The following is a 26,884-nucleotide window of genomic DNA, read 5'->3' on the forward strand; positions in this document are numbered from 1 at the left end:
GGTTGTCCACACAATTGCATAACTACCATGGGACATTTTATAGTGTGCATTTTCACAATGGACGGAAAGCAGAAAAATAAACGAATTTAATATATAATTGTACACAAACAAAAACTAATATGAATTCTAATAATATGATATAAAACAAAAATTGAATGCTGCAATCCAACATAGAAGATGCTTAGGATATGCTGAACTTAAACAACAGAAAAACCAGCAGTAGCCAAATAAAATGCCTTCAGAAATATTGGCCGACACAACGTCTTTTGATAAAACTTCCGAGATATTTTTTTGCATCCAAGTATATAAAAATAAATCCACTAATAGGCGCAACGAGAAATAATTCTTCGCGATGACAAAGGTAACAAAAAGACCATTATAAATCATTAGCATTTATACCGGGTTGTTTCTGATGTGTTTCGCTGTTTCGATTCAGCACGCGGAAATAAGTTTATGTGTTTCAACAGTCATGTTTAAATAACAACATAATATAGTAATTTCATTTACAAGCATATAATAATGTTTATTATTTTGTTTGGTAACGAACGATTGAATATCTTCAAAACAAAAACCTTTTTCCTATCTGGCATCTCTGCTAAAGCTAAAGAAGAAGAGGGACACACGAAAACAAACTGACGTCATATCATAAAACGCGGGAGACGAAAAATTCTTTCGCGTCTCAAAATTCACACTCTCTGCAGCTTTTGCGCTCCACAGCTATGCAGCTCAGCAGCTCATCCTCTCAGCTGCTCATCCGCTCAGCTGCTCATCAGCTCAGCTGCTCGTCAGCTCAACAGCTCAGCAGCTCAACAGCTCATCAGCTTAACAGCTCATCAGCTCAACAGCTCATCAGCTCAACAGCTCATCAGCTCAACAGCTCATCAGCTCAACAGCTCATCAGCTCATTAGCTCAACAGCTCCGTAATGAGCTGATGAGCTGCGTTGTTTTGATTGCGAACCGATCCGAATCCGCTCACTATAGTGAGCGGATTCATTATAATGAAGCGATTCGAATGAACAGCTCATGAGCGGATGGCACATCTCTACGATACGCACGAAAGCAATTACAAATGGCAATTAAAAGTAGCAAAGGTGCGTTATTACGTTTCATTCATAAGTTTCGCGTGTATCGTTTTTTGCGCAATGAACGAGACAAACCGAAATCGAAGAAGCAACTGCAACGAATGAACTCACGACATAGGCTCGACAAAGGCTCGCTGTAGCCATTGTTTGTACAAGAAAATGGTATTTGGAGACCTATGAAACCTCAGGTCTCTTCTTTGTATATTGAAATTAACTTCGTTTTGTTAATTCGTCGATTATGAGGGTTACTTTACTGTAGATGACACAAGACATACCTCATGAACTAGCAGAATGATTTCGGCAGAATGGTGTGCAAACAACAGAAGCTCACATGGAGGAACTGCATGATGTTAAGATCCCTACACATTAAAAAGCATGATGGATATGGTATGAAAGAAAATTACTTGAATATTTGGATATTATTTATTTAGATCAGAGATCGAAATCCTCGCTCGGATGCACGATAAATATTCAGTCAATCAATCCAGTTTTCGATGAACCGATGAACGATGAGGTGTATTGTTGATATTTTCGTCTCTTCCTTTTCACCAAAAATTCTTTTTCAGAGAGAAAAATATGTGGAAAATTTCTATCTCGGAAGTTCAACGAGAATGCTTTTTCGGCTCTCATTTGGTACTGAAAATATGGAGCGAAAAATCATAGCTAACTTTACCAACGTTAGTCTGTTAGGACAGCGTCCAAACGATCTGCATTTGGACAGCGTCTGAATTGTACAAATATTAATCCATGTCATGTTCACTTCACGATGAAACCCAATATTGCCGCATATTTTCCTGCAATGTATTTAGCTGTACTTAAGAAGTTGATTTAGATACATAATTATGACAAATGAATAAAATAGTAATGAAAGAATAAAAAAAATGTTAAGAGAAATATATTTGTAAAATCAGCTACTCAAATTTTTACCATCAAACTCCGTACCTACCTTCCTAGTAGTTCATGTGCAATGAAAAACATCATTACTGAATTCAACATACTTTCGTCTTCAATCCCATTACTCGACACATCATTTACAATCCAACAATTTTTACGATAAATCATATTTCTATCATCTTGTCTGAAAAAAGGGGAAAGGATTATTTAGTCAATTTTCGATAACTTGCAAAGAAGCACTAAATCTAAGGTGAATAACGTTGGCATAAACGATATGTTAGTGTGGTAAAAATTTGAGGTTTGGTGGAATTTAAAAAAAAATAAGTTGAGGGTCATATAAAAATGACGCGAGAGGCAATCTCCCCCTTGAAGCGATTGATAAACATAGACGGAAAGTATTAAATGAATACACTCCGACCAGACTACACCCAAACTCAGGGAAGCAATAGATTTGATGATAGCCTCTCATAATATGCCTAACAGTTACTTATGGAGAACTGACACAGACACAAGATGACACACTACCAAGCAAACCATTTATCATGACAATGTCATGCGAAAATGCGAAAACAGAATAGAAACTGAGAGAGGTTGGCGTCGACATCATGCCTCATACCGTATGGGTCATACGGTATGAGGCATGATGTCGACGCCAACCTCTCTCAGTTTCTATTCTGTTTTCGCATTTTCGCATGACATTGTCATGATAATTGGTTTGCTTGCACACTACAAAAACAAGATCAAACTGTAGTACATTCTACAAGAAGAAAACGATGGGTAACTGAAGCAGCTGACTGGAACAAATATGAGAGTGAAATCGAACGTGCCTTAACAGATATAGAAAGTATAGACCCCATGGGACTAACAGATATAATAACAACTGGGGCAAGCAAAAGTATGAGGAAACAACTGGTTACAAACCAAAGAGAGAGGTTCCATGGTGGTCCAGCGACGTACACCAAGCTATGAAAAACCGTAAAAAGGCACTCAGGAAATTAAGAAATTCCAACCCTTCCTCTCCTGAATACCAGGAAAACGCGAAAGAGTTCCGAATAGAGAGGGATATACTATTAAAAACACTTAACGAAGTATTTTGTAGGTCGTGGAGGCTACCAATCTTAAAGCAAATGAAAGTGTGGGGATTTGACGGTTCGATTCTAGGTTTCGTCAAAGACTTCCTGACGGATAGGAAAATCAAAGTGTTTTGCAAAGGAGCATTGAGCTCATCTAGAACCCTACAAAACGGCAAACCGCAAGGGTCAGTAATGTCCACAACGCTATTTCTAATAGCTATGGTGTTCATTTTCGAAAGGGTAAATAACGTGTCTCTGGTGGTATACACAGATGACATTACACTAATTAACTACTGCGAAAGGCCAGGCTGGAATAGAAGGAAAACTCAAAGGGCAATCAACCACATACAATGTTGGGCCAACGAAAGGGGATTCAAGATCAATCCCCAGAAATCAAAACTAGTACATATATGCGGAAGACGAAACCATAGAAAGGCCCCCACGCTCCATCTGGGAGAACGCGTAATCCCACAAGACAGAAAAGTGAAACTATTGGGAGTAACTATAGATTCAAAATTAACTTTCAGACACTCTGAAGAAGTCAAGAGAACAACACAATGTTATATAAGAGTAATGAAAATAATAGCAGGAAGGTTCAAACCTAGCAACAGAAATACCCTAATAAAGGTGCTACAATATTAGCCAAAATACTACATGGAGCTGCGCTGTACTCAGGAGCAGGCGATGAAGCTACTAAGACTCTAGATACTATATACAATGAAGGAATCAGAATAGCATCAGGTGCTTTTTGCACCAGCCCAGTACTTTCAATTTATGGCGAGTGTGGAGAGTTTTTTCTCAAATATCAGATCATTAGAAACGTCTGTACAAAAGCATATCAACTAAAAGATAAAATCGCAGCAGACCAATGGGAAACTCTCCCCCTATTGGAAAGAGTGAAAAACAGTTTTAAACAGCTCACAAATCAATAACTACCTCACACCGTAACAAGTGTACCCACAAAGAACATGGGTACACCACTGTCCAATTATTGATTAGTCAATAAAATCCAATATTAAGGCAGGATGCCCTAATAATATCGCAAAAGCGAACTTTAGAATGTACACTCATAAATACCCAGAAAGAAGCCTCATATACACTGACGATTCGAAAACAAAAAATGATGTGGGGTATGCTACGATCCTCAACACAAACGTGTGCATAAACGGTAGACTACCAAACCAATGTAGCATATTCTCTGCTGAGGCATATGCTCTCTTTAAGGCAACCCAGACAACCAGAGAAGGTTCAATAATATTGACGGACTCGGCAAGCTGTCTAGCTGAGTTAGAAAACGGAAACTGTGCTCACCCATGGCTGAAGCAAGCCAAAGCAACAGCTTGGGAAAAAGGTATCAGATTTACATGGATTCCCGGTCATTCTGGGATAGAAGCAATGAAAAAGCGGACAGTTTAGCCAACGGCGGTCGATCCAAGCCACTTGAAGACAGAGCCCTACTAAAGGAAGATACCATCAGGTGGATCAAAGAAGAAAGAATGGAGAATGGAACAAAACGTGGTCCTACTGCAGAGAACATAAACTCAGAAAAATCAAATACAGCAAAGAGAAATGGACCGAAGCAGAAAACCCTAGGGACCAGAAGTTACTTACTAGACTCAGGATAGGCCACACCTGGATGACGCACAGCTCAATCATGAGCCAGAGGCACCAATATGGACTTACGTGTGAAATCTGTGGTACAGCTATGACAGTAGAAGATATACTTGAGTAGTGCAGAAAACACGACACAACATCCAGGAGATACTGAAAAATAGCACCGAGAAAATAAAAAGAACGTATGATTTCATAAGAGACTGTAAATTAACGAATATGATTTGAGTTAGGGACTAGAGATAGGCCCACTATATCACAAATACTCAAAAAAGACAAAAGGGTGAACAGAGCAAAAAACGCCTGCTCAAAGTGATGGTGAACAGGAGCATAGGAAATATAGGGAAAATGTAAAAAGAGATAAACTTAGGCGAATGGCAGAGCAGCTAGTTACTGTATAATAAATGTTAAAGCCTAATAAACAAGATATGCACACACACCTCGGTCCTAATATTCATTGGTTTGTAACCGGATCCAGTGGTAATAATTAACAGAAGTAGTTGGGGCATTAGTACTACGACGCGAGACGTAGACCGTCGTAAGACTAACTAAAGCGAAAGCTTTTGCCATGGATGCTTGCATTAATCAAGAACGAAAGTTAGAGGATCGAAGGCGATTAGATACCGCCCTAGTTCTAACCGTAAAGTATGCCAATCAGCAATTGGGAGACGCTACTGTATGGTGCTCTCAGTGCACAATGGTCCAGGAGATGCATATAAGTGGAAATTAGCATTTAGAGCTCGACACTTACTCTCTAGACAAAAACTGTTTTCGACAAAGTTGTTACACATAAGCGCTCATTATTATGTTACCAAAAATAGGGTGACCATAATTGTCGAAGAAAGAAAAAAAACTAACTTTCTTATCTTTATAGATAGAATTAAACATAATTCAACAATATTGTAGGCCCCTTTATTTAAAACATCTTTGTAGAACAAAGTTTTTTTTCTATCTTTTGAATTAACCGACATAGCGCCTTTCTTCTATGTTGCGCTAAGGTTACCATGAAAAAAACTGTTTTTTTCCTCTAACTTTTATATTTCAAATTCTACAGGCAAATTATCTTCGAAAAACTTTTAGAGCTTACTAATACGAACATTTTGCGATGCAGAACTTGTCAATATCTCAACTTCACTCAAATTTATTGATATTTCTTTCCAAAAAATACGCTCTCTGTAATTGTTTGTCATGCTTTCTGGGGAAATCATAAACAAAGTTTATTGGCGACATTTGAAAGTGCAAATTAAGACAGTTTTTGTCTAAAAAAACATAAGCCACCATAGAGGTTCGAAAACAACCAGACCCCTCTTGTGTGAAGGTCTCAAAACATACGCTAGCGTAGCGGTTCGAAAACTACCAGACCAGTCTTGTGGGAAAGTCTCAAAACATGAGCCACCGTAGCGGTTCGGAAACTACCAAACCAGTCGTGTGGGAAAGTCTCATAACATAAGCCACCGGTTCGAAAACTACCAGACCAGTCGTGTGGGAAGATCTCAAAACATACGCCACCGTTAGAGGTTCGAAAAAGCCAAAGGTTAAGCCGATCACACGGTCTTTGGACCAATGATGACAAAAATATGTCCCAAGTAACGAAATTCGGCGAGATGTCCATTCTGCAAGTGCGATGGGTTCTAAGAACCCAGGAGTGAACTGTACATCGTATGTTTACATGCGAACGTACTGCGTACAATCGTACAATCATTGTGCGATGTACACATTTTTGAGTGCCTATATTTACCAATTTAACTATATGTGCTGCATAAGTAGCGCATATGCGTAATTGTGTTTTTCGGCCTTCAGTGGTGGAAGAACATTAAACATAGTCAAACGTGCGAAGACCCCGGCGCACGGCTTGATGAACACACGTCACAAGATGAAAGTCTTTGTGTGTTCCATCTTCTCCATACATGAGATAGTTCTTGTAGGCCTCAAATAATGTGTGACTACCTCCTCAATTTAAGTACAGTTAACCCTCCTATAACGCGATGAGTGCGTTCCGTGTTATATGGAAACCACGCTATAAGAAACTCAGAATGAGTACAAATCACATCATTCGTACCGTGTAGTATGGTGACCAATGAGAGATCATAAAAGGAAATGATGAAAAAATAAAACAAAAAGTAGAAGGGTCTGAGCCTAGGGGCACGGACGGAAGTTTAACGTAGGACTTTATTGAGAACAGTTGTTTTTATTTTAAATGCAATTCTTTCCATTGTTCAGAAATTTGTTAGTTTAATTCTTTTGAAACTCTAAATAGTAGTCCTGAAAAGGCCAGAAACCATCAAACGGTTTGTAACGGTTTGAACTCATAATCGAGAGCAGTAGCTTTTTCGGTGGAATAATGCTCGTTTGCAGACTATCACAATCGAATCGTATTGGTTGTACTGCTCAATCTATCATAGAAGGAATTGAGTCATTAAGAATTATGAATATGAGTCATGAAGATTAACCCTTTGTGGTCGTTTGTCTGCTCTCCATCACCACAGCAAGGTATCATACTAATATATCATTAAACGATGTTATAGTTTATTTTTTTCTAAACGAATTTCAATTTCTAGTGAACTTTTTACGAAAGTATACGGAGTTTCTGTGAATAATAGGTAACGGTACTTGATATTAACAAAATATTGTAAGCGTGGAAAGATAAGAGGATCTCTTTCAAGGGAAATTAATTCCGTCCGCAAAGGGTTAGCATTTCATTTCGATTCATGTTTGTGATGCCATGTAATGACGATCTCAATAGGTCCTCGCATGATAATCGCTACCATCCTCCTAGTATTGATATCATTTTTCGCCGTACAATTGCCCATGTTGCTACAGCCCGGAAGACACTCGCTTATGATGTTCGTCATCCCGTCATATACAAAAGTCATTCCCTAACTGGAATATCTTTAACTGGACTTATCTATAACAGGGCATACGTTAACTGGGATACGAAGCAGTTATGTATCAATAATAGATGTTATCTTCAATTCGAAGTATTGTTTTTGCTGTTTTGCAGTCCAGTTAGCGGGTAAAATTCGATAAGTGATATTGATTTTTCGGCCCAATTAACGAACCTTTTTTATTTGTTAATTTGTACAAAAAAAGTGTTATTATTTTCACTGTTGTTGTTTCAGGCGAAAAATTGCTGAATAAATTTGATGTCTAATGGTATATATTATAACAGATATCGTAAGAACGATTTAGCGTAATGTGCATTTGAAAACTCTTAGACAAACATTACATTTTTCGTAGGGTGACCCCCTATATATAAATCAAAGACGTAGTCCTACGTCAAAATTAAACTAAAAATTTTCATTTAAATGTTAAAATTTCAAAACTGCCTTCGGGTGTTCTTCTCTGATCAAAGTGGATCCCTACCTAGATAATAAGGGGAGGAAAAGAAACTAACAAGTATTCCCTGATTAGCTGCGAGCGAAAAGGGTTGAGCCCAGCACGTAGAGGTGATGCGTGTTTGCGTGTCCACCTGGTTCCGTGTACTGGAAACGCTGCCCTCCGCCATAACCGGTGCGTCTAATTCAAGTTCAACTAGAATGTGGCTTTTGCTCCCACAGAGGGTGATAGGCCTGTAGAACGGTACCGATGGTGGACGGCGTTTCCGTGGAGTCGTGTTGCTTGATAGTGCAGCACAAAGTGGGAGGTAAACTCCTTCTAAGGCTAAATATCGCCACGAGACCGATAGCGAACAAGTACCGTGAAGAAAGGTTGAAAAGCATTCTGAATAGAGTAAAAAAATACGTGAAACTGCCTGGGGCCACAAACCCGTTGAACTCGATTATCCGTAGTGGAGACACTCACCAGCAGTTGGCCGGTAACGGTTCGCTGTTGGGCATTTGTCTCCACATACGCGGACATTGCGATCCATTACGAACGACGCTCGTCTCTCGGGACGGGCAAGGCTCGGCAATTGCCCCTGGTGCGGTGGCTAGTCCCATAGTAGTGACACTTAGTTCTGAAGGCCTGTGTCACTAGGCGGGGCTTACCGTGCGTGGTGTGCAGCAGAGCGCATGATGGATTCAACCAGCATACCGTCAGTGGTATACTCGTATACCAACACTATCTTGGTGGACGGATTGTCGATCGGCAATGATCAAATCGAGGTACCAAAAAGTCTATCTTGCGCACAAGCCAATAGTGGTAGAAACACCATAGGCGTAAAAAACATGACTTGAATTTATGCGGGATTACGAGCTAGACTGTATGCTCGTTTGTCCATCCCCGGGTGTTATAGCCGGTAGCCGGTGCTGCGGTGCCGTATAACATACCGCGAGTGTGTAGAATGTGACCCGAAAGATGGTGAACTATGCCTGACCAGGTAGAAGTCAGGGGAAACTCTGATGGAGGACCGAAGCAGGCATGTGGATGGTAGCATTCGACTGTTACACGGTGCGTGAGCGAAGATATGTATGGGTGGACATATCCGTCGCGTGTAGGATAGCAGATGCTGAGCAAATCATAAAATTTCGAAACAGCCCAATACAAAGTCACAAACATACCGTTTTATAAATGAGTGCAAATCATAATTATATTACGTTCACCGAGAGAAAATTAATTTCTTTATGATTCGATTATCCGGAGGATTCGATCCGGAGTGAAAAACAAATCAATACTCCGGATAATTGGGTCCGACCTGTACTTAATTTTCTGATAATTTTTCTTGATACACCGATGCACATTCAGTATTTTTTTTTTCAAATTTTTATCTCGAAGCTTTTGAGGATGGCGTGAAATAAACGGAAAATTACGTTTTTCACCATAGACCCTACGTTAAACCACATAGGGGTTTAAAAAAAACCGCCAAAATTTCGTATTTGATATCCTTTATAATATTTGCCATACAGCTGGTGATTTGGTTTGGTATATATTTGCCATACAGCTGGTGATTTGGTTTGGGGCACTTTTTACTCCCCTACCCGGCCAGGCCTTTGACCTTGAAATATTAACGAAAAAAGAACACATTAAAACATTTTTAAAATAATGTATTTTTTTGTATAAAATAATGTATTCATTTGTATAGATGGATTCTGGAATTGGGAACAATCTGCTAGAGTTTTCAGCACTAACGGAATCCATATTCTATTGTACGCTTTTTCCAGGTCCACTAACATCGCCATGTGCTGACGGTTCCTGTTGGCTTCGGCTATCACGTTTCCGAGGATCGCGAAGTAGATTTTGGTGTCCATACCCGACCAGGATCAAGGATTCTTTGGATGTTTGTTGGGTAAACTCGATTTATCGCTTGGAGTGCGATGATAGACAGCTCTCGGGTCAGGGATCTCCAGTTCTCCTGAATTGTTGTACAGCCCATTGACGTTCCATTGGTAGGCAGACTCTGCTGCTGGTGGGCGGTGTGTGGAAAATCGGATGTTTAGACTGGAATGGATGCGACGATTCCCCGTCGAACTCTACTGACAATAACAGGTTGAGCGGCCTTGCCACTCGGAGCCAGCCGAGGAAACGTGGTGGTTCGTTGGGGAGTTTGAACTCCCGGCCATAGCTTGCGTGGAATCGTCCTCGGCTTCTCAATGCATCGTAGATATCGGCATTTGACCGGGCTTCGACTGGCATAGGCGAAGCAGGTCTGACATGGACTTCCAGTGGAATTGTTGTGGCGGTCGACTTAGCCCTGATGGTGGAGCGCGGATCTTTGGCGGATTGGGACATCAACTCTGGATGGTGCTGTGTTGGCAGCTTGAAGGTCCGCAGTGGCTACGAGGAGAGGTGTTGTCGAACGAGACAGCGGTGCGAGTCAACCGGGAGTAGAAGTCGCAACCAGCGTTCGCTCACTTGACTCGACGACGGGAAAAACGGTTCAACGTCACTGCAATCTTCTGTGCTACTTTGTGGCTTGGTGGTGGATACTTCGGTGATGATGATACGGGGTAGCGGGAATCGGAAAATGTCGGCAGAAAGAAGTTCACCGAGATCGATCAAGGGTGGAACGAGTTTTTCCACCCATGTGCGTCTCGAGATCTAATGCAGTTTCCACGCAGTCCTTCGGGCAACAGGCGTTACCACCTTTGTGCGTCCCGATTTCTGGTACTGGTCCCACGTGGTCCTTCGGGGAACAGGTGTTGCCACCCTTGTATGTCCCGAAAGCTGGATCGTAGACACCGCATCTCCTTGGCGCCGGGGGGTAGTCCGCCAGTACCGGTGGGGTGTCCGCAGTGACGGTGCTACGACTACCAGAGAATATTGCTGGGTTCCGACTATCCCTACCGGAGAAATGATTGGTGGAGTGGTGGCTGGTGACAGGACAGGTTGGACGAAATACTATTTGGACTGACGGTCCTCACCATTGGTCGGCAGTGGGTAAGGAGAGTCTGATCGCTGATTGGGTCGAGAGGTATCTGGAGGTAAGGAGGTTTTCTTGTCTACTGTCAGCGATCTCTGACGAATGTCCTTCAGTGGTTGGGTAAGCGGGAATTCGGGGTTTCTTTTATCCGAGGGCGTTGCATTTGTAGAAGTTCAATTTCCAGGCTGTACGGTATGTGATACTGGTGTAGACGGAGAGGATGTTTCCGTAAGTGTGTCGTTTTGTTCGTTGAATTCTATGTCGGAGTCGGAGGGAATTATCAAATACAGGTCGGATTCGATTATTCGGAGTATTTTATTTTTGATTTTCGAAAATTTTGAATAATTTATATAATAATTCTATATTGAATAACTAATATGGGTATCAAGAGAAAGGGCTTGTTTAGTAGAATGCAGTTATTTGTGAAAAAAGCAAATCCAAGATGGCGGCCACTACAAAATGGCGGATTACATATTTTCTCAGAACCCCATCAATATGGGTATCAAACGAAAGGGCTTGACTAGTAGAACACAGTTATTTATGAAACATGCAAATCCAAAATGGCGCCCATTACAAAATGGCGGATTTCATATTTTCTCAGAACCCCATCAATATGAGTATCAAATGAAAAGGCTTGGCTAGTAGAACACAGTTATTTATGAAAAATGCAAATCCAAAATGGCCGCAACCGCAAAATGGCGCCATATATATTTTTTTCACAACCCCATCAATATGGGTATCAAATGAAAGGGCTTGACTAGTAGAATACAGTTATTTATGAAAAATGCAAATCTAAGATGGCGGCCACTCAAACTGGCGATTACCTATTTCCTCAGAACCCCATCAATATGGGTATCAAATGAAAAGGCTTGCCAAGTTATTTATGAAAAATGACCAGAAATGTATCAAAAGAAAGTTCTCGGCTAGTAGAACATAGCAGATAATGAAACATCCATTTTCAAGATGGCCACAGTCCTCACTAATTACTTTTTGAATGGTTACATTCAGCTTGACCTGTTTCTATGTATGTTTGAATGTTTGTTGGGTTGTCCCACATTAATAGAAAATTGACCCCGTTCCTGTTGTATGATTGATCTGTAATTTGGAGCGTACATTTAATTCTACTGTCATTATAAAACTGCGTATTCCATGATCTTGGAAAATTCAATTTGGCCGCCGCAAAAAAAATGGCTAAATGGCTTGATTTGGAGAATAAACCACACTATGAACAACATAAATCCGAAAAGGTCGCCGCCACAAAATGGTCGACTATGTATTTTTTGCAATTGCAATATTGTATTGGTATCAAATGAAATGATTTGACTAATAGAATACAGTACAGGTCGGACACGATTATATGCAGACTCGATGTGATTCGATTACATACAATTTTGGACTCGATTATATTCAGTTTGAAAAGAAATATGTTTGTATGTTTCAAATATGGCTTATTTCATGAAGAAATGTAACCTTTCAACGTTAAGGTGAAGTTTAAGTGGCTATTACATGTACAGTGGGGTAAAAATCGTGATTTTTGAAGATTTTGCCTGACTTTTCACCAGGAATTGTTTATATCGATATTGCAGCCCAATTAAGAAAAATAGAAGTTGTGTGTCAAAAAACAAATTGTGGAGCGGTTGAAGAACTTCATTTTAATTGATGGAAACAATCTAATTTAATATAAATTTTTAGGATAAAATTAATAAAAACACATTAAAAATTATTAACTTTTAATTGTTTCACTTCCAAAATGTTATTAAAATTCATTAATTTTAATTTAGTTGTTCCACTACTATATCCTGTACTAAATTTCTCATCATTCAAATGAAAGCATCAGAATCGTCTTCCGTAGCGTACTTTTTAATGTAGAGCAACAGAGTCCGAAACAAAAAAAAAAGTTCTGTAACTCTGTCATTGTTGAAACTCAAACATATGCGTAGGAGGATTTTTGTCATCAAATATGATCGTCTATCACCTCCTGAGAGAATCTGGATAAATTATTTTTTTCATGTGAGAAAGGTGTTTTCTGACTTTAATGGGATGAATCAAAAATCAAATTCCTCTTCTATTTTCAAAAAACGAAAAATACATGCAAAAAAACAAATAAAGAAAAAAAATGTTTTGACTCGATTATCCGGAGGATCCGATTTTCCGGAGTGAAAAAAAAAAGTATTCTACGGATAATCGAGTCCGACCTGTATAAGTTTTTTTGTGATGCACTTCGGTGCGGCTTGTGGAGATAATGTGGATTTGGCCGATCAGGAGGATGTAGGGGTGTTTATCAGGGAGGGGTAGCTGGAATGAGTTACCCCGTATGTTTCTATCCTTTTTGTTTGGGGCAATGATGACCTGGCTTTAGATATTTCCTTCTGTCGCCGAAGTGTTTTGTCCTTCTGAGCCAGTCGTTGCTCCAGGACCGCTAATATGTTGGACATCTGGTCGATTTTATCCACGACTTCAGTTTGCGAGGGACCATGTCAAGCTGGAGTTCTGGAAGCACGTTACTTGGTCGGACGAGCTGTTTAACAGAAAAATGCGACTCCGAGTATGGCGGAAGAGCGACGAGGGCCTACATGACCGGCATCTACAATCGACTATGAAGCACGGTGGTCGAAGCACCATGGTGAGGGGCTGTTTATCGTGGGCTGGGGCAGGAAACTTAGTCAACGGTATTATGACTGCCGTCACATCGACATTTTGTGCAAGAATCTGGGAGAATCCATGCTGAAAATAGGACTGGAGGACAACTACACCTTCGAGCAAGGCAATGACCGAAAGCATACTGTGAAGAAAACAGCACCATTCTTCCGATCGGCGCAGATCAAACCAATAATGTGGTCACCCCAAAGTCCCAACTTGAATCATATTGAGAACTTATGAGCGATTTTGGACAATAAGGTGGAAAACGAAATAAAAAAAAACTGTCGTTACGAACAAGCGAAACTATTTTTCTTCGTTGAAGAAAAGAACTGGAACCCCAACACCTCCGGAATCTCGTGGAGATTGTACCAAAGCATTGCACAATGGTTCAGGAGATGTATTTAAGTGGAAATTAGTATTTAGAGCTCGACAGTCTATCTCTAGACAAAAACTGTCTTGTTGTTACATACGATAGAGCGCTCATTTTTATATTATCAGAAATAGGGTGACCAAAATTGTCGATGAAATAAAAAATCTAACTTTCTTATCTTTATAGATAGAGGTACATATAGTTCGACGATGTTGTAGTACCAGTTATTTGAGAAATCTTTGTAGAACAAAGTTTTTTCATCTCTAACCGATATAGCGTTAGGGTTACCACGAAAAAAACTGTTTTTTTGCTTTAACTTTTAGTTTTCAAATTCTACATACAAACTGTCTTCAGAAGACTTTTTGAGCTTACTAATACAAACATTTTGCGTTGCAGAACTTGTCAATATCTCAACTCCACTCAAAGTTATTGATATTCCTTCCCAAAAAATACGCTCTCTTCAATTGTATGTCATTCTTTCTGGGGCAAACATAAACGAAATTTATTGACGGCATTTGAAAGAACATATTTCACTCTACATGATGTGTGATTTTCAACACTATGTTATTTTTTGTGTTTGAGTAAATTAAAATTGATTTCAGGGTTTTTGGGTGAAAAAACATCACTAACTTTAAGTATGATTAAGAAATTGACAAGTTCTGCATCGCAAAATGTTGGAATTGATAAACTCTAAAAGTCATATGAAGACAGTTTTGAGGTAGAATTTGAAATATAAAGGTGAAATCTAAAGAATCCGTTTTTTCATGGTCACCCTAATGCAACTTAGAAAAAGCGCTAAATCGATTATATTAAAAGATAAACAAGGCTTTGTTCTACAAAGATGTTTAAATAACTGGGGCTACAACATTGTCGAGCTATGTTTATCTCTATCTATAAAGATAAGAAAGTTATATTTTTTATTTCATCGAAAATTTTGGTCACTCTATTTTTGATAACATAAAAATGAGCGCTCTATCATATGTAACAACTTTGTTGAAGACAGTTTTTGTCTAAAGAACAAGTATCTTCCACAAAGTTGTTTTTGACGCTTTCTATCTAAGTTGCATTAGGGTAATCATGAAAAAACGGTTTTTTTGCTTTAACTTTTATATTTCAAATTTTAGATCAAAACTGTCTTCGTACGACTTTTAGATCATATTAATACCAACATTTTGCGAGGCAGAACTTGTGAATATCTTAATCCTACTCAAAGTTTTTGATGTTTTTTATCCAAAAACTAATGATTTCAATTTCATTTTACAGGGTGTCGACTCAAAATCCGAAAATAAAATCCCTGATATCCCCTGATTTTTCAGAAAAATTCCAGGTGTATTTTAGCTGTAGCTCCTAAAACATTTAGTTAGCTAAAACAATGAAATTTAAGAACGTCTGTCGATATTAGGCTGTCAAAAAAGTTCTGCGGTATTTCCGCGAGGTGTCGTTGTAAGCGCGTAGTTCTAGTTGTATTCATTGTATCGAGTCATACTATAGCTTGTTGGAAAGGTATTTTTGTGCGCTATAATATAGTCCTTGACAGTGTTTTATTTTGTTAAGTCGTTCGTGAGTTATAGTGTCGCAAATATGGAGCAAAATAAAGAGAAAATCCGACATATTTTACAGTACTACTATGACAAATGCAAAAATACAAAATACAGCACTCATGAAGAAGAAGCCATCTTTGATAAACAGAGGCCGCATTGTCTTCCATCAGGACAACGCCAGGCCACACACTTCTCTGGTGACGCGCCAGAAGCTCCGGGAGCTCGGATGGGAGGTTCTTTTGCATCCGCCGTATATTCCGGACCTTGCACCAAGTGACTACCACCTGTTTTTGTCCATGGCGAACGAGCTAGGTAGTCAGAAGTTAGCAACAAAAGAGGCCTGTGAAAATTGGCTATCCGAGTTTTACAAATAAGGAAGCGAGCTTCTATAACAGGGGTATTATGAAGTTGGCATCTCATTGGGAACAAGTCATCGAACAAAACGGCGCATATTTGACTTAAAACAGATGATTGTAACTAATTTTATGAACAAATGAAAATTCAAAAAAAAAAATACCGCAGGACTTTTTTACAGCCTAATATTTTCCAATAAATTAATTGTTTGTGATTTTTAATTGAGTTTAACGACGACTGATAAATGTTGTCGAAGATTTTTTAAAATGGATATACTAATATAGTTCAGAGTTAGTCTCAGATACTAGTACAGAATGAGACATTTTCATTTCGATTCGGATCAATTTCATGAAGCTGTTACGATTTTAACGAAATGCTTTATCTCGCAGTCTTTCCGCGCCCGTCTGTACGTTTTGCGAAATTTTCCCCGTTTTACCTCCAGAGATTCCACTTCTGTTTCCCGTAGCCGTTTTATTGAATTTGATTCGTATGACGATAAAAAGAGCTCAACATCTTTATTGATGCTATCCTTCCAAAGTGAATTATAGCATCATAAACTTGTCGCATAGCACAACTTTCATAAAACATTCGCGGTTTCTAACGAGAGACAGAAGACCATTTTGGGTAAAAATTTCCGTAAAACTGTCCTTTTCAAAAATGGTCCAGTCGTTCATTTGTCGGATCATAGTGAGCAAACTTGTTTATGTTGCTAGCAATATTCTTTCAATGCTAAATGCTTCAATGCTGGAGCTCCACTGATACGACCAAAATCCGTCAAATATCAAAAAGCCAATAGTCAAAATCTTCTCGAATCATTTCCCTCCATTTTCTATCGGAATCAATGATGGAAACATCAACATCAACGCAGTGCTTCACATCTCAGACGAAATTTCAAGATTTGTCAGTCGTCAAATTTTGGCGAGTTTTTTTAATCCTTTGATGAACCGTGTAAAATATGCAATCCGAAGCTGCTTATTTTTCTTCATTTTGAAAAATCAGTTGCAGCTCGCGTAATATGACCAATTCACGTTTATACCGTCCATCGACACAAAAATAAGTTTGTTCAAATATATAATTGCCTTCTTCAAAAGCTGCAAGTTCATTCCTGATAATTGAGAATGTCCCAAGAACATTGACGTCATGTAACGATTCACCAAACCCAACCTCTTCTTCATCCCAAAATCTGACACTCAGATCCATCTGTAGCCTCTTTGTAGACTCGCCGAAACCAACGACAATGTATAGCTTACAAAGTTTCATCGAACCAAAAATCATCATAATGCTCATTTTATCACGCCCTAGTTAGTCCTTCTCAGCATCCTGATTGTCATGAAATATTCTACTCTATACAACCATGTATTTTTCAGCAGTGTGGAGTGATTTGTGCTACATTACTGTTTCCAGGCACCACATGAACTCAGCTATCGTAGTATGATTTTCAAGCATTAATTTATCGATAGTTTTCGAAGAAGAAAAGAAAGAGAATTGGTGGAAACTAAATGGCAGATACTGATGCCAAAAATGCCAGAAAAACATCGCGAATGTAAAAGCCGTCTACTTTTGCGCTGTTCACCCTTCGGAAGGACTACAGACCTACAGACAAAAGCAAACTGAAAAACCTACAGAGAGTCGAACTAGTCTAATACAACTTCTTTGGTATCATTAGCTTTCTATTTACTGCAATAATCAAAATTCTAACTGACGGAACTTCATTTTTTCCAGATTGGTGACGAACTTCCCTGATATTCCCTGACTTTCCCTGACATTGTTTGAATTCCCTGATATTCCCTGATTTTCGAGGATTTTCAAGGTAGTCGACACCCTGTTTTACTCAAGCACAAAAATTATATATAGAGTGAAATCTGTTCTTTCAAATTCCGTTAACAAACCTTTTCTATGTTTGCCCCAGAAAGAATGACAAACAAATGAAAAGAGCGTGTTTTTTGGGAAGAAATATCAATAACTTTGGGTAAAGTTGAGATATTGACAAGTTCTGCATCGCAAAATGTTTGTATTAGTAAGTTCTAAAAGTCTTCCAAAGACAGTTTGTATGTAGAATTTGAAATATAAAAGTTAGAGCAAAAAAACACTTTTTTTCATGATGACCCTAACATAACTAAAAAGGCGCTATATCGGTTATTTCAAGAGATAGAAAAAACTTTGTTTTACAAAGATGTCTCAAATAACTGGGGCTACAACATTCTAGAACTACATTTACCTCTATCCATAAAGATAAGAAAGTTAGAATTTTTATTTCATCGACAATTTTGGTCACTCTATTTTTGATAACATAAAAATGATACATTTTTTAAATAAACGATGTGGATTTTTTATGTCATATCCTAAAAGTACCCATTTAGGTACAAAAGTAATCTTTCGTTTTTCTAAAAAATCTATCAACGATACTGAAATGGCAAAATTGTCTACTGATAACCCACTTTTAAGTAGTATTGACTGGAATACCGATAAGTTTGAAAAAAACTTTTAATATTTTTCGTTGTTTCCAAATGAGGATGGATTTTGTTTTGCGCCCATCAGTGTACGTCCACGCAACAATCATCAATTTAGGGGAAAGAGCTGGACCCCTAACACCTCCGGAATCTCGTGGAGAATGTCCCAAAGCACTGTCAGTTGCTTGTCGAGGCCAATGCCATTAACTTTTAATTATTATTATTTTTTAAATGAATCATGTGGATTTTTTATGTCATACCCTAAAAGTACCCATTTAGGAACAAAAGTATTGACGTAGGACTACGTCTTTCATTTCTATACCGGGGTGTAAAATCAAAGTTTCGAAAACGAAAGCGTTACGCCGGAGACCGAGATTTTGAGCGTTAATAGCTCCTAAACAACTGAACGAAATGGTATGATAAACACTTCATTCGAAAGATAAAATGTCTACGCGTTATATACTTGTTACTTTTTGATCCAAAAACTTGTTTCAATAGTCTTAAAATTGCTTTCAAAACAGGCTATTGAAATCACCAATCGGTATATAAGCGAGCGGCGCTCGGAAATCCACTCAGTTCTAATTGAACAGCGATTGGAGCATGTTGTCGCTGTTGCGGTGAAGCTCTTTATTTATCATGAAAGCGCGGATGAACGGTGTCACCAAGAGCCTGTTTGTGCACCCTAGGCCAGAAGGGAATCTATCAGGAGGAGAGTGATGCCACAAACGGTTCCCTGGGAAGACATCGCTACACACACATACACGCGCGGCTATTAACAGGTGGTTATCGAGTTGGCATTAACCACTGGTGGGCTTCCAGTATCGAGGAAAATGTGGAAATATCTAATCGTTACTGAAAATAATCTGCCAGTTCCTCTGGGAATTTTCAAAATATATTCATGTGAAAGAGTTTAATTGAATGTTTTCTATCCATGTTACACTGTGACCAAATATGTTTCAATCAAGTGCTATTAACAGGTGGTTATCGAGTTGGCATTAACCACTGGTGGGCTTCCAGTATCGAGGAAAATGTGGAAATATCTAATCGTTACTGAAAATAATCTGCCAGTTCCTTTGGGAATTTTTAAAATATATTCATGTGAAAGAGTTTAATTGAATGTTTTCTATCCATGTAACACTGTGACCAAATATGTTTCAATCAAGTGCTATTAACAGGTGGTTATCGAGTTGGCATTAACCACTGGTGGGCTTCCAGTATCGAGGAAAATGTGGAAATATCTAATCGTTACTGAAAATAGTCTGCCAGTTCCTTTGGGAATTTTCAAAATATATTCATGTGAAAGAGTTTAATTGAATGTTTTCTATCCATGTAACACTGTGACCAAATACATTTGGTTTTGTGGTTTTTCAATCAATCGCAATCAACAGGATAGCTTCTGAAGATTATTCTTCCCCATCAGTAGGATATTTCCGTATCCAATATTGGATGCATAAAACCTTGTGCCTCCAACGTAACGCTCTCGTTTTCGAAGTTCTCCAAATATTCATTCATTCAGAATGAATTCAGATTCAACTTCATACAAATGATCTCTAAATCAACGATAGTCCTACGTCACCCTTGCGGTTATACCATAGATATAACCCACTTCCTGTTTTTGTTTTTTTTTTTTCTAAAAAATAAATCAACGATACTGAAATAGCAAAATTGTCTACTGATAACCTACTTTTAAGTAGTATTGACGGGAATACCGATAAGTATGAAAAAAAACTTTTAATATTGAAACATGTTGTTTCAAAATGGGGATGGATTTTGTTTTGCGCCCATCAGTGCACGTCCACGCAACAATCATCAAGTTAAGGGAATTCAACAAGAAACATCGAACTATTTGTTCTATCTTCATAACACAATGATGGTTAAAAGTAATACTTGCATATCGCTTTGCGAGTACAAATATGCAATGTACCAAGATGGTAAATATGTAGACGATTAAGTCTGGATGCTATAGTTGCTAAATACCAGATGAAATAAACGAATGAGATTTCAAAAATCGTTCTGCACGTTGTCACGTCGCGTAATACGAGGAAAAAAAATAAAGAAAAAACAATAAAAATTGATATTCTGAATGTAAAGGCGAAACAGTATAAACACAGCGAGTTCAACGACGTACCTTTCCAATAGATAGTAGACAACTTCCCAGATCTTCCAACATTGAACTGTGTATTGATGACTCTGGTATTTATCGGAAGGATCTAACTGAACAGTTAAAATCTTATGCATGGTTTGCACCATTCGAGATACACTTTCGAGCCCAACTGTAAATTGAATATAGTTTTATATTTATATATATACAGAGTTTTAGATAACTGATCCGTAACCTTTCAGGATGTGATATGATGAAGCATTGCATAGAAACGCTTATGACCATATCTTTACAGTGACAAAGTTATTGAACTTTTCTTTTTTGGGCTTCCTCTGCCTTGAACTGGCTTCAATTCGAAAAAATCGTTATCTAGAGCAATTCTGTTGGTTTCTTTAAAAACATGAAAATTTGGCACTGAATACATTTGGAGAACATTTTAATTACTGGAATGAGTAGCATTTAGAAGCAAAAAAAAAACTCAAAATTAATGTTGTTGGCGTGACTGGAAAAAAATCTCGACAAAATAAGAACAACAGAAATAACCACGGAGAAAAAAAAAGTAATGTCACAACAGCCTACTTAATATAAAATTTTCTGACGCGGAAAAAACATCATAGGTATAAAAATGTCACACGGAAAAAGCGTAATTTTTATAATAAATTTATTTTTCCGTAATGGAGGTCAATATGGGGGCGAAGTCCCCATTCAACGACAGTAAGGATCCTGCGACGGCGAGTCGACCGCCGACCCGCCGTCGCAAGCAGCGTTTCTCGCAAGCAAACCTGTATTCCACTGATTGCTCGGATAATTTGTAACACAGGATATGACTCTTCAGTAAGAATCGGCCGAGCTTTAGCGAGCGTCGAACGGCAAACGTTTGTCAGGTGCATTTTTTTGTCTGTCAGATGCGTTTTTCGAAAAAGAGCCAGACAAAAGCAAACAGAAAAAGTTCAACTACTCTATCACAGCTGAAATTTAATAATATCCGTAGATGTATTTTTCTCATCAAATATTATCGACTATAACATCCTGAAAGATTCCGGGCCAGAAATCTAACACCCTGTGATTGGGTGTAATTTGTCATTTACTTACGTATATCGATGCTTCCTTCCTTAATGATCGAAATGATATAATCAAGTATGAAGTTAATAGTTTTCCCGTATTTTTGTTGATGATTTGCGTCATGTGGATGCAACGTAAAAATATCCGTTGTGTATTTTAGACTTTTTTCTGCCCATTTGATGCAATCCTATAAAGATATAAATGTCGCCTCATTTTATGGTTTGGTCTATATTAATGATGAAATAGATAGTAGTTTGGCCGGATACCGGATACCGGATATTCGGCTTTTTATTTGTGAAAATGAAACTGGAAGAAACTGCATGTGTGCATGAAACCATAAAGAGGATTACATTTTAGAAAGAAGGATCAACATATTTTTCTTTCATATGTGTCGCCTAGTTGCAAATACGGCCAGCTCCGAAAATAAAAAAAATACAGGAAAGACGATTTTTTGTAGCATCATGCCACCGGTTTTGCAGCACATCATGATTTTTAAACGCGTATTTTATAGGGAATTGATCGATATTGGTGCTGTTTCTCACTACCAATAAGTGGAAAAAATGTATCTAAGGTCTAAAATCCGAAAAAAAACTAATTTCACAAACTTGTGGAGTTGGTTTTGCAACTAGATGACATATATAGTGAACGATGATAAAACTTTCCGTTTAGAATGAATATCGTTTGATAGAGGAATCTTGAGCAGATATTTTTCTGATAAGAATTTCCTATCACAATGATGAGATTTTTGTAGCGTTTTCTTCAGAGATGATAATTTGAGCGACTTTACTACAAAACATGACTTGATGGAGTAATACGTTTGTCTTCTGGTTTCTTTCTAGGAAATAACAAGAATTATAAGTTCTAGCCTCTCCTGTATATCATTTAGCTGCATAAAAAGCATTTGGATCAAGACGAAATTGCACATATATGCGACGGGTTCGAGAAAAATATTCCAATGCTAACGAGATCGATTGTTATGTGTAAACACTTCGAATCGATCGCAATCACGATCCTTACATTTGAAGACCATTCTAAGTATCGTCAACTAACAAGATTTGCTAGAATTAATAATAATTTAATTTTGAAAAAAAGTCTAGCATTTCAGTATCATCATTTCTTCATTTTCCTAATATCCGGTATCAACCCGGATATCCGTTCCATCTCTAGATATGTCGTAGAATGCTTATGTTAGAAGCATTTGTACAATAGTTTGCCCGGAGAATAATGTAATAATCTTAAATAGTGTAATAAAGAAGAATGTTCCTGTCTCAAAAATCTAATTCAAAATTAATATCATGAAATTCCGAAAGGTGAAATAGGGACATATAGTTTCTTACTACCAGGAATGAACGACGATATTAAAATTTTTCTGTTGGTTCAGAAAATTACTAAATCACTCGCTTGTGGACCAATTGAACATGAGCCAAAATGCTCTTTAAACAACAGAGAATTCAAACTACAGTAGAACCCCGATTATCCGCGAAAGCGAGTTCCATAGTAATTCTATAGAGTTTCCAGAAATTTGTCAGTGAGAGGTGGGAGCTTGCCCTCTTATTTTTTGTCATGACTTACACATTATCTGACCACTGATGTACAACTCCTTTGAAATGGATAGTTTAATGATTTCTATATTAATATTGGTTTCGCGTTGAAATAACTTTTTTCCGTGTTTGCACTTCATTTTTAGTCCTTTATCGCATTATCCGCGATTTTCGTTATGCGCGGTGGCGTAGCCAAACTACTGTAATTCAATAATTACGATTCACGTCTGTTGGACTATTCAGATTCGAGATGAAATTTTCAAGCTCAATTGTTTCACGACAAACATGATTTGTAATCTATAGTCTAAACCAGCGATACTCAACCTGCAGGGAGCATGCGGCCCACTAGGCTCATTTTTTTGATATATAAATGATTTAAATTAAGGAAAATTGGAAGAATATACATTTTCCTATCGTGTTCTTGTGACCGAGTATGTATGAGGAGGGTACAATATTCAAATATCACTGCTGATAAGACAGGCGTAAAATGGTCGCTGGAAATGCAATTGCATTATTCGTTCTACAGACAAAGTGGATAGAGATAATATTGCAATCTTAGCTCCCCCATATTCTATTCATTGAGCATAAACAAGCCATTCGCGATCTTAAACACAGTATTCATAATCATCAATCAGCCGAGTTTTTGAATGAGTTTTCCAAATTGGTATTTTTCAAGGTTTAATTCCATTCTTTGTTTTAACACTTTGACATCCGCACGTTTCGTAAAAAAATATTCACTTGGCGCCGGCAGCGCTGAATCGGATTACTTGGCTTGTCGCCGTCCATTCTTGACATTATCGGGAAATTATAAATTGTTAAGTTTTACCAATCTGATCGTTAGTTTTCATAAGTTCTCAACCCTGTTCCCCCCGTTCATGAAATTTAGACGATATGCATACGTAAGTATTACATACCTGTCCATATTTTCCCCACTATATGTCCATGCGGGTAATCATTGAAAATATGTTCTACTTTTCGGTCTGTTTTAATTTTAGTAAAATTTATTTAAAAACATTCGGCCGGTTGATTCAAAAAACAATATATTGTAATGCAACAAACTGCATTCAAGTTTCGAGAAACATGAGTTTCGAAAGATATGATTGAAGTTCTTCTTAATATGTCCGTATTTCCCCACCTCCCCATACTTATAAAAACATAAAACATGTTGGCATGTGTAAGTTATTATTACCTAAACGAAACCTCAACAGAATGCAAATGATACTAAAGTGCTATCGCCGGCCACAGAGATACCGGCAGTCAGCCGCTAGTTTTCGTGCGTAATTACTGTAGTGTCGCCGGACGCCAAAGGGTTAAAGAGGCTTTACACTTTTTAGTTCATTCGCCTCTAAGGATTCGAGGCTTAAGGCGAATGAACTGATGAATTCAAAAGCCTCCAACTCCAGCTATCAGCTGTCTGATGTCACACGCAATGGTTTTGCTCGATTCTAAGGAAGAATGAATGAAATACCGTAAAACCCCGTGTTCGAGCCGTTCGCCACGAATAAATTTCTCCCAGTGCATCAACAAATGCACCCCGCTGAATTTATCAACACAGTACCATCTTGACAGCGAGAAACTGCAGCCGCACGAGGCGAAGAGGAAAAGTAGCCATTTTAATCAAGGGATTGCTAAGATGGCCGCCTTTTAGTAGCCAGCATAGAAAATCATGAGCATAGAAATCATAACCTAAAATTAAAAATGAAGTGCTCCGCGCGATTCTTCAGCTGTGATTTTAATTGTAAATCGTCAAGAATGCTTCCGGATGAGTAACCAAACATCGCTTGCCAAAGGAAACTATCTAACGTAATCAAATATTAACATATATGACTCCAAACATTAAACAATACGTGAACCCGCTAAGCGCGAGCCCTGTTCTATGCTGCCTACGCTCAATTTGCATTGGATGGGATATGGTTGCCAGAGCCCCGATTTTAATATTCTTCACTGTGCTTCCGATGCGTATAGACGTGAATTTTATTCAATCAAATAAGTCAAATGTAGTTTACTAAATATATAGTTATAGCCAGAAAAGAAAGTTGTTTTCCATCATAATGTGTGATTCCGTATTAAGTTCCGTGTTAATTAAGGACAAATGTTATGTCGTGAAAAATTACAGTCCACTCGTTAATTAAGCAACACCCCGTTTATCCGCGAAAGAGTCGGGCTAGCTCACCGCGGATTACGAAGTACATGAATAATACGTAAACACATAGAGCAGTTCCACGCCAATTGACCCAAAAACAAACAATTTTAAACTAGTTCTCTCCGATGTTTGATGCCTTGTATATAATCAGTCGCAATAAAAATTGACAATAATATAATGAAAATTGTAATCTTGGGTAGTTGCCACCTTATGTACAAAGTTTAAAAAAAATTGAAATGGTCGGGCAGCGGCCGGCGATGAGTTGCTCCATTCTAACGGAAATCAGTATTCCACATACCAACCGAATATTTTATATATTTACCGTAAAATCTGCCATATTCCAAAGACACTCCAGCAATAACTCTATCTGAGTAGGTACACTTAGTATCGAATTATCGTTGGATTGTGTTCCCGTTACATTAATCAAACTATCCTTCAAAATAGCAACTAACTCCGGATAATTACGTTCTCCGTACATATTTCTAACACAACCAAGACATATTCGACGGCGTAGTAAAATTATCGAATTATGGATATAATCTGAGTCGTATATTTTTCTCAACTGCTGATTCGATATAGTTTCGGATTCTTTGGAATTTTGTGCAATGAGTTTTTCTATCTAAAAAAATAATAATTTGATTAAGATGTGATGTTAAAGGAAATCGACCTATCCAACCTGTTCCAACCTATTCATTGCAGATTGAAGATCGTTTTTAAACAATGAAACAATGCAGTTCAACCAATGATACCTGCACTGATAGAGAAAATAGTCTTCCTCTGGTAGATGCGAGCCACACAATTGCAAGTTATTCAGAAAATTAAAGAATTCGTCATCCAACTCACTAAAAAAGAACAAATATGTGTCGTAGTGTAACGTATAAATTAAAAATTTACCTCTCTCCATAATCGACTGTTACTTTTTCGACTCGGTCAAATTCCAGCTCTAAAAAAAATAATGACATCCGATAAAGTGTTGAAATTTCTGAATTAGAAAGTTGATTCCAATATTGAATAGAGTTGTGCGTTTTGAAAGAATTGAAAAGATCCAAGTAGACCGTTCGTATTTCCGATGGTATGTATTCATTCCAATAGAATGACAAATGTTGGAGGTACCGATAAAGCAGTCCATATGCATCGAATTCACAATTCTGTAAGATGGAAAAATAATTACCCAATTATATAATTGAATATCAAAGATGTGACTTTAATTTTTTATTAATAATTTGAATTAATTATTCAAATACATACCTGTAGCTCGGAAATAAGTGTTTCCAAACCATGTTTACTAGTATCACAAAAATAACTAAGAGAACATTCAGGATTTTTCAGCATTATGTGATGATTACAGATGTCATCTCTATTTTCATAAACCTTCCCAGAAAAGGGCGACAATTCATCCTCGAATGATTCTCTGAAATATGTGAACATTTAATGTGTTATAACGACGACAGCAACTTTTCATGAGGTAGGAAAAATTAAGAACTCTCTTAGTTTTCTCTTAGTTTTTTTTTAACACGCATCGAAAATGGACACCAACGAATTAGAGATGCGCAATATTGTACACTTTTCCTTCTATGAACCCCAATACGCAAGCCAGGCAACTGGAAGTGTAAATAGAGTTTATGGTTCTGAACCTGTAACATTCAATCACGCGTGGAACTATATCGAATGAAGTGAAGGCAGCAAACACATCTCATCCGGGAAGAAGCGTCGCCTTGAAGAG

General features: G+C 38.0%; 1 protein-coding gene across 5 annotated transcripts in view; it reads right to left on the bottom strand.

The window, feature by feature from the left end:
• LOC129779525 (calcineurin-binding protein cabin-1-like) overlaps positions 1 to 26,884 on the bottom strand; it is a 165,393-nt gene that overhangs the window by 47,948 nt on the left and 90,561 nt on the right. For 4 of the 5 annotated variants that reach the window (XM_055787062.1, XM_055787058.1, XM_055787059.1 and 1 more), the window contains 7 exons: positions 26,410 to 26,572; positions 26,056 to 26,309; positions 25,838 to 26,003; positions 25,484 to 25,780; positions 21,508 to 21,664; positions 20,443 to 20,587; positions 2,030 to 2,161 (listed from right to left, as the gene is read on the bottom strand). In XM_055787062.1, coding sequence (XP_055643037.1) covers positions 2,030 to 2,161; positions 20,443 to 20,587; positions 21,508 to 21,664; positions 25,484 to 25,780; positions 25,838 to 26,003; positions 26,056 to 26,309; positions 26,410 to 26,572 — 1,314 coding nt within the window. The remainder of the gene's footprint in view (positions 1 to 2,029; positions 2,162 to 20,442; positions 20,588 to 21,507; positions 21,665 to 25,483; positions 25,781 to 25,837; positions 26,004 to 26,055; positions 26,310 to 26,409; positions 26,573 to 26,884) is intronic. The other variant, XM_055787061.1, reaches the window with a different exon arrangement.

The sequence above is a fragment of the Toxorhynchites rutilus genome, chromosome 3 (assembly GCF_029784135.1).
Source record: "Toxorhynchites rutilus septentrionalis strain SRP chromosome 3, ASM2978413v1, whole genome shotgun sequence".
NCBI lineage: Eukaryota > Metazoa > Arthropoda > Insecta > Diptera > Culicidae > Toxorhynchites > Toxorhynchites rutilus.